General features: G+C 46.6%; 1 protein-coding gene across 1 annotated transcript in view; it reads right to left on the bottom strand.

Annotated features, from left to right (window-relative positions):
• The window catches only part of COLEC12 (collectin sub-family member 12), a 183,256-nt gene extending 179,159 nt beyond the window's left edge, over positions 1-4,097 (bottom strand). The window contains exon 1 of the mRNA XM_005861610.2: positions 4,040-4,097. Coding sequence (XP_005861672.1) covers positions 4,040-4,046 — 7 coding nt within the window. The 5' untranslated portion in view covers positions 4,047-4,097. The remainder of the gene's footprint in view (positions 1-4,039) is intronic.
• Positions 4,098-8,779: the final 4,682 nt, after the last annotated feature.

The raw sequence follows: 8,779 nt of genomic DNA on the forward strand, positions 1-8,779 counted from the left end.
TCAGGTGCAGGGCCACCCAGCCAACCGCCTACAGCCCCTCCCCCAGGCCACTGGCCCCTGTTCGGCCCCCCTACGCCATTCGGGGATGGGGCTGGCAGATCCACTGCCCACAGCCCCTCCCCATGGCCAGCCCCTCCCCCAATCGGCCCCACCCCAATCGGGGGTGGAGCCCACTGGCCAATCGCCCGTGGCCCCTCCCCCCAGCCGGCCTGGCCCTGATTGGGCCCTGATTGGGGCAGGCCAGCCGGCCAATCTCCCGCCATCTTCTTCTCCCGACAGGCCTGACCCCAATCTGCCCCTATTGGGGCCGGCCAGCCGGACCCCACCCGTGCATGAATGTGTGCACTGGGCCTCTAGTACTGTAATAACTATGTATGGTGCCAGGTGGGTATTGAAAATATCGGGGGGGAGGGAGATCACTTTGTAAAGTATATGACTGTCTAACCTCTATGCTGTACACCTGAAACTAATACCGAATAATACTGAACATAAACTGAAATTTTAAAAAAAAATTTAAGAGACACTAGAAAAGCAAGGAGTCCCAAAACACAACAGGAAGTAGAAGTCTACTGCTTACTGTGCATTTTAAAAGTATTATTGCCAAATAGTATTTCAGAAATTTTTGTATAAAAAGCACAAAAATAAGCAGCTGAACACTGTGTTTTGATGGCGCCAACCTCCTCCCTGTGTTAAATTATGACAGTGTTTTGGACTTCTGTGGTCCCATGTGCTGGCGGTTGTTTTCAACTGTCTCTTAGGCAACAAGTGCTGCTGCATTGAAACTCACCAACATTCCCAACTTCTAGAACCAAAAATGTAATTTAGTAATGACACACCTAACTCTAGAGGAGTCAGATTCCTTCTTTAAAAAATGTGAATATTTATCCAAAACTATGAGATTTATGGTACAGTACAGCTAATTGAAAATAAAATTGGAAGCAAATTAAAACCAACTACATGTTTTAATCAGTTTGGAAGACTTCAAGTATTGCAGCAACGGGGTAAGTAATTTTCTTCTGGAAAATATATAATGATGTCATTATTTTGGTACTTGTGACTCCAGGGATGGAGGAAAGAGAACAGAGACAGATATTTGCTGAATGCAATGGATAGGTGGCGCTGTGGCTCATAGCAGATAGGGAATTACATTCCAGAAGCCTGGGTTACTACAAAGGCCATGTCTAAGATCTAAACATCAGAATTATAAAGTCAAATAGGTACCTTATAAAAAGGCATCTGGTGCACACAAGAGCTAAATTTGCCTTGGAAATAAACTTCTATAATTTCTAAGGTGTCCACTAATTTTCTATTTGGCTAAAGAGTGTTTTCACTGCCCTAGCTGGTTTGGCTCAGTGGATAGAGCATTGGCCTGCAGACTGAAGGGTCCCAGGTTCGATTCCAGTAAAGGGCACATGCCTGGGTTGCAGGCTCAATCCCCAGTGGGGGGCGTGCGGGAGGCAGCCAATCAATGATTCTCTCTCATCATTGATGTTTCTATCTCTCTCTCCCTCTTCCTTCCTCTCTGAAATCAATTAAAAATATATTTTTTTTAAAAAATAATGTTTTCACTTAATACTTTAATTTTAAGAATTTGCAAGGCTTGTCATTGACACCTGTCATTCAGGAAAATCAAAGTCTAAGGAAACACTGCCTTTCTGAAGCACAATGAGTTAATACCTATGCACCATTAATCACAAAACCAAGGAAATTTTTGGGTTGTTTACCTATGGCAAACTGTCAAAATAATTCCACTTGGTAAAGGCGGCTTTCCCTTTTGGCTAGAAAGGCACTCTGTGCTTGGCTTCAGAAGGCTTGTGGCCAATTTCTTGTCTCCACCCCGTCCTGGCTGCTGCACCAACGTGGGGTTACTTGGCTGTTTAGTTATCCGAGGTTCTCGTCTAGCCTATCTGGTGTCCTACGTCTTTCCAAGCAATACCGGGAAACTGGCAAAGCTTGTCTTTAGATGCCTACTACCATCCTTCTCAATGCCAGCTCTTATTTCTTCTGGACTCAGTTTCCACATCTAAAATGTGAGGGTTAAAATACCTACTACCTCACAGGGTTGCTGAGAGGATTAACTGATAGAGTGCTTATAGAGGGTATCATACACTTAGTAGGTACTAAAAAAAAAACTATTACTGTCCCCTCTACTCCCCACCTCAACAAACAGACAAATGAATGAAAACTATATGGCAATAGTTGGTAAGCGAACCTCTTACAGAACATTTCATTTTTAAAGAGGGATTCAAAGTGGCAAGTCTAACTAGGGATTCATCAGTCCATGACTCCCCCTCCCCCACCGAGGCAGTGGCCAGACCACAGGGGGTAAGCAAGAGCCTTCTCCTGGGAGGTCTGCAAGCTGATCCAGAAGGCAGTGTAACTATCACAAAAACATGTTTAGAATTTTTAGGTGTTTTCGATTACAGATTTGAAATTACGATGAAAAGTACCCAAAGTGCAAAAAGTCATTACCCAGTCAAAAACACCGTCTTCAGGATTTAAGAGTCCACCTGGGAGCTGAAGGAGTGATTGGCTAGTGTATCTTTCCAAGAATTCAAAAGCTACTGGCTTCAGTGACCAGCAACGAGAAGACTAACTTCTGGCTCAAATGAGGGTAGCGGAGCCCCAGAGTCACTTTGAGCCAGGCGTCCTCTCTCCTTTCTGGAAGGATCCTCTCGTCAGTGCTAGCTAAGGAAACTGTGTGTTTCCTAAAATGTAAGTGAGAGAAGAGAAACTGAGATGGAGAGAGGAAGAACACACACTGTGTTTTGAAATTCTCTAGCCAGAGAGTTGTATCAAGCTGTACCATAATCTTTTGTTTCTCTTCCCCTCCAGAGGGCCACTCCGTACCTGGTGCTCTGTGGCCCCCGCCCCATCCCTTCCCGGGGTCTCCGGATTTGGAGACGTACCGCCTCGGAAGGAGAGGTAACTGGTCGGACATACCGCTCTGGAGTGTTTAGCAAGAACTGCCTTTCAGAGAAACTTCGAGCCAGAAGTTACGTCTGGAGCGCGTGGGGCTCCCTGGGCACCTCCCTCAGGCAGCGATGGCATCGCGGGGTCGCGGGTGGCTGGAAACTCGGTCACCGCGGGTCGGATGGCATTTCGCACCCAACCCCCTCGCACCAGCCCAGCCCACGCAGGGACTGACATGTGTTATCCGAGCACAAAACCAGGAACTCGAGTCTCGTGCATACACCACGCCGGCCTCGCCCCAAATGATTCCCTTTGGTGCCTCCGTTGTCATTATTTATCTCACAAATAAATCAGGGTCCTGCTGACAAATCTTGTTTCTACTGCACTGAGGGGTGCTCTGCAAAGCCCTTCCCCCTGGTGATTCTGTTTAAAGACACATCCCATCTGACGCTCCCTAGACCTGCCTGCATTGGACACCGCCCAGGGGACCATGAACGGGATGGTGTGTGTCACCCCTGAGCACACGTGGGCACGCCAACTCCACAAGTGGGCACATGGAAGGGACGCGGAATCACTGAGGGCAGTTATTTTCCAGGCGGTGGGTCTGGTGGAGAAAGATGCCAAACGCACTTGGCGAGCCAGCTGAACTCCGCGGGCACCTAATCACTGCCAGATGTGGGGAGGGCGCCCCGAGAACATCCCCGAGTCACGGAGAAAACACCCGGCCCGCCGCACAGCCACCGGCTTCTGGGATGGAGACGCGGCCACCCCGGGGAGGAAAACGGACCCGGGGAGCGGGGAGCGCTGCAGAGCGGAAAGCGGACTCGAGAGACGGATGATGCCTCCAACTCTCCTCGGCATCTTTTTTCAATTAAAAAGTTGGGAACTGGAATCCGTAAACAACGACTTCGGGCTTCAGACTAATTCGAAGAGACACGATGGGACGGGGAATACTTGTACTCTTCCAAGCCCCAACCCCGGAGGTCGAAGCGCCCCCAGTGTGCACGCAGGAACCCGGCGCCCGCTCTTCTCCCGCCCCGACCCCGAGAAAAGTGCGTGCAGGGACGCACCTTCTCCCCTTCCAGCGCCATCCGCAGCCCGCGCCCCCGCCTCGCCGCCGCCCTACCTTTCATGGTGACGGAGGAGACGCACCGCCAGCCTGGGAGCTCCTCGCGGCCAAGAAAGTTCGCTGGAAGGTGCTGCCCTCGCTCTCCCGGGTTCTTTTTCCCGTTGGACCCGCGGCGGAGCGAAGGCTCCTGGGCCGTCTAGTGTTCCCGCTCGGTGTGCGTGGAAGGTGCTGCCCTCGCTCTCCCGGGTTCTTTTTCCCGTTGGACCCGCGGCGGAGCGAAGGCTCCTGGGCCGTCTAGTGTTCCCGCTCGGTGTGCGTGGAAGGTGCTGCCCTCGCTCTCCCGGGTTCTTTTTCCCGTTGGACCCGCGGCGGAGCGAAGGCTCCTGGGCCGTCTAGTGTTCCCGCTCGGTGTGCGTGGAAGGTGCTGCCCTCGCTCTCCCGGGTTCTTTTTCCCGTTGGACCCGCGGCGGAGCGAAGGCTCCTGGGCCGTCTAGTGTTCCCGCTCGGTGTGCGTGGAAGGTGCTGCTCCTGAGCTTATTGCTAGACCCCAATCTACCCAGGATGTGGAGAGAGAGAGAGTTGGGGAGCAGCAGTGGCACGGGGGCGGCAGGATGTGGTTGTCCCCAAATGGCTCTGGGGCAGGGAGGGTTAAACTGGGGGGAAACGTCCTCGGGGTTCAAAGTTCCAGTCCGCTCGCTGACCGAAGGAGACAGGGCAGCCTCGGAGGAGCGTGCTCCCTGTCACCCGGGCAGAGCTGTCCCTAAATCCGAAGGCATTTAAACGCGGTCCCTGCAGAACTCGGAGCAGAATTACGACTCTTGAACCTTCCAGGAGAGAGGCAGAGGCAGAGACCAAAACACGCACCACACTCCCCTCGGTTGGAAAAGTCATCCTTACTCCCACCGTCGACCCTGTTTTACTAGGAAAGGGATCTGGCTTCATGGCAAATTCCTTTCATTGTGGCCCATCATGTTATCTTTTCTTTCAGAACCTACCCCCCCCTCCCCCCCGCAAACCCATTGCTTTATTGCTTTAAAACATAAACGAAGTGTGAGTGGAGCTGTGAGGAGGGGGGTGCAGAGGAACTTTCTTCAACAGCTATGAGATAAATGAAAGGTTACCAGGTACTAGTAACTTCACGAAAAGCACTACAATTCTGGCTACAGTTTTACAGATTTCCTCTCCTAAGGGCTTGGTAACGCGGTGTAACCAACCCATTGATTCATTTCTAAACAGGAAACTCTTTGCTCTAGTAAAAGGCAGTGCCCAGAAATGAATACATCCTAAAATATTTCACAGACTGTCCATTCCAGAAGCTCTCTTTTTTGAACATTAGGGGAAAACTTGTACATGACTGGCAAAAAAAAAAAAATACAAAAACTGGCCCTTTTTTTTCCTTTTCACTTTAGCGATTGATGAAACCACAGGGTCCCTGAAGGAAGCCAGGGATATGGGTTCTCAGCCCAGAGTTTACTAACCAATATCAGGATGGAGTAAGTCCATCAGTTTCTTCAAAAAGTGGAGAGAATTTTGGCTCCAGTATTTGAATTGAAAAAAAATCATTTAAAAACTATAAATTATAGATATGACACCAAAAACACAGCCAACAAAAGAAAAAATAGATACCTTGGATTTCATCAAAATTAAAAGAATGAATGGATACTATCAACAGAGTGAAAAGGCAACCCACAGAATGGGGTTTGCAAATATTCTCAGAAACCTACAGAAAATATTTGCAAACCATATATCTGATAAGGAGTTAATATGTAGAATATATAAAGAATTCCTATAACTCAACAATAAAACAAACAACTCAATTTACATGGGCAAAGACTCAAATAGACACTTCTCCAAAAGAAGATACACAAATGGGCAATAAGCATATAAAAAATGCTCAACATCACTAATCATTAGAGAAATGCAAATCAAAACTATAATGAGCCCTAGCTGGTTTGGCTCAGTGGATAGAGCGTTGCCCGGAGGACTGAAGAGTTCTGAGTTCGATTCCCGTTAAGGACACATACCTTGTGTGCAGGCTCGATCCCCTACCCTGGTCAGGGTTTGTGTGGGAGGCAACCAATCGGTGTCTCTCTCATATCAATGTTTCTCTCTTTGTCTGTCCTCTTCCCTTCCACTCTCTCTCAAAATCAATGGGGGAAAAAAACCTGATTTCTTAATCAATAATAATAAAGGTTATGCTTTAAAAAAACTATAATGAGATACCACTTTACACCTATTAGAATGACTATTATAAAAAATTAAAAACCACAGAAAATAAGTGCTGGTGAAGATGTGAAGAAATTAGAACCTTTGAGCATTGCTGGTAGAAATGTAAAATAATGCAATCACTGTGGAAAACAGTAGGTGGTGTCTCAAAAAAATTAAACATAGGATTACTATATGATCCAGCAATACCGCTTCTGGATATATGTCCAAAATAATTAAAACAGGGACTTGAATAGGTGTTTGTATACCTATGTTCATAGCATCATTATCCACAATAGCTAATACGTAAAAACAACCAAAGTGTCCACCAGTGGATGATTGGATAAACAAAATAGGTACAAATTTTCATATCTGCAAGATGAAGGGAGTGCTGGATGGTGGTGATGGTTGTGCAATAATGTGAAGGTACTTAATGCCACTGGGTCCCAAAGATAACGGCCTGGCACCTCCTCTGAGCCCTCTCTGGAGTATACAGGGCTGAAGGTTGTGGTTACAAGCAGACCAACTAACCAAGATTTCTCTAGTCAAGAGCTCTGGGAGGAGTTGAGGACTGAGCTGGGGCTCCAGTAGACAAGTGAAAGGCAAAGAAGAGGAGAATGTATTGTTCGAAATGACTGAGTCAAAGCAGCAAAGATGCCTTGAACTCATCAGTGGAAATGGGCTCCAGGGCCTCCAGGTCATAATCAAGCCTTCCTACCTCCAGCAGCAGAACCATGCCCTGCATTCACATTACTTTTTAAAACCTGGGGTAACATCGTCTCATTCAATACTCACCCCAACCCTGTGCTAAGCACTACCTTTTTACTGGTGGGAAAACCCAATTGACCTCCCCTCCTCCCTTTTCCTCAATCCTAATCCTAAAGGGGAGCCGTGTTTTCCACCCAAAAATATGACACCAAAACCACAGTCAACAAGAGAAGAAATAGATACATTGGATTTCATAAAAATTTAAAACTTTGGTGCATGAACGGCCGCTATCAACAGAGTGAAAATGCAACCCATACAATGAGTCAGGCAGTTCTCCATCCAAGAGCCTGGTAGGTAAGACAAGGCATTTCAGAGAGGATGTACAATAAAGATGGCACAAGAGAGATACAGATAAAGTGCTAGAGAAGGAAAGAAGGTGATAACTTCTAACTGGGGAGCTTCATTTAGACTTGGCCCTGAAGGATGGTTGAGATTTCGATGAACATGGGAAATGCTCGCTGTCCCTCCAGACCCGTGGGTTGAACAACAGAGTCTGGGAGCCATTTATGTCAGAATCACTCATGGGTGTCTTCAGAAAGTGAAGATTGTTGGGCTTTGCCTCAGAGATCCAAATTAGAATCTTTCAGGGAGCGGCTGGGGATGCTTCCTCAGCTGATTTTCGTGCTCACTAAACTTGGAAATCATCACGGTAGACTATGAGCTTCTTAAGAAAAGTGCCATGTCTTCATCTTTGTAAGCACAGCTTCTAGCAATTAATAGTCAATGAAAGACTGAATAAATGGAAAAGGGATTAACAATGGGAAGAGGCACCTAAATGCAGAGCAGGGAAAGCGAAATGCATGGACCACCCCCTTAGGATAGCCATCCATAGATGATACCCCATGCTCTGAAAGTCAACTTTGCGTATGGAAGGAGAGTGAGCTTGTTTTTTGAGAAGGATATTGACTTCTACAGCTTGGTCATCTGAGTCACTTCATATTCTCTTCTACACTTGACAAAGAATAAACCTGGTTTGCCAAAGTAGCCATTGCTGTTAAGCAAGTCCACTAAAATGTTATGATCCCATAACAAGACTAATGGTTTTGTACTGGACACCAGGTGCTATGTCTCCATTCTCTGAGCTGTAATTATGCTTGAGATCTGCATGAAAAAGTTTTTTTGGGGGGAGGGGAGAGATAAAGAAATAGCTTTTAGGTCTTTAAAAGCTTATAGGTCTTGTCAGTGTTTCTATTTCTTTAGTTTTTAAACAAACTTTTTTGAAAGAGTTCCCTAATTGAGAGCTGCTTTCCCTGTTTGTCCAAAAAGCCAGTATTTAATTCCATTTAATGTTTCACAATTCAGAGCATCCATCTGAAACTTTTCCTCTAGTCCACGTGGCAGTGGAAAAATAAAATTTCCTTCCACCTTTCTAAGTTCTTCTGGCTGGACTAAAAATCAAATCGATCTGAGATAGATTAGCAGAAGAAAATGACTAAGATGTATTACATGTGTACATGCAGGAGTTCCATTAGAATATGAGACCTGATGACAAATTGGGCAGTTAAGGCTTATATGCCTCCTTGAGCTAAGGGGTGGTGGTGGTTTGCAACTTCAAAGGGCTGGAAGGCAAGTCACATGGAGATAGAAGAGCACATTTTTGGTAAATTAATGTTTGCTGGGCTATCTTTAACAATGGGACACAGAGAACTTTGATCAAATGGGCCTTGCGCAGTTCCTCCCTGTCTGTCACACACTACTTCATATTATACTATAGTTATCTATGATGATAGCTCCCTTCCAGGAGCAGGTCCTCTATCTAAATTCCTTTTAGGCAGTTATGTGGAAGGTCAAAGGTTCTTCCTGAGTCTTTCTTTTTAAAAAACA

Source organism: Myotis brandtii, unplaced genomic scaffold (genome assembly GCF_000412655.1).
Source record: "Myotis brandtii unplaced genomic scaffold, ASM41265v1 scaffold154, whole genome shotgun sequence".
NCBI lineage: Eukaryota > Metazoa > Chordata > Mammalia > Chiroptera > Vespertilionidae > Myotis > Myotis brandtii.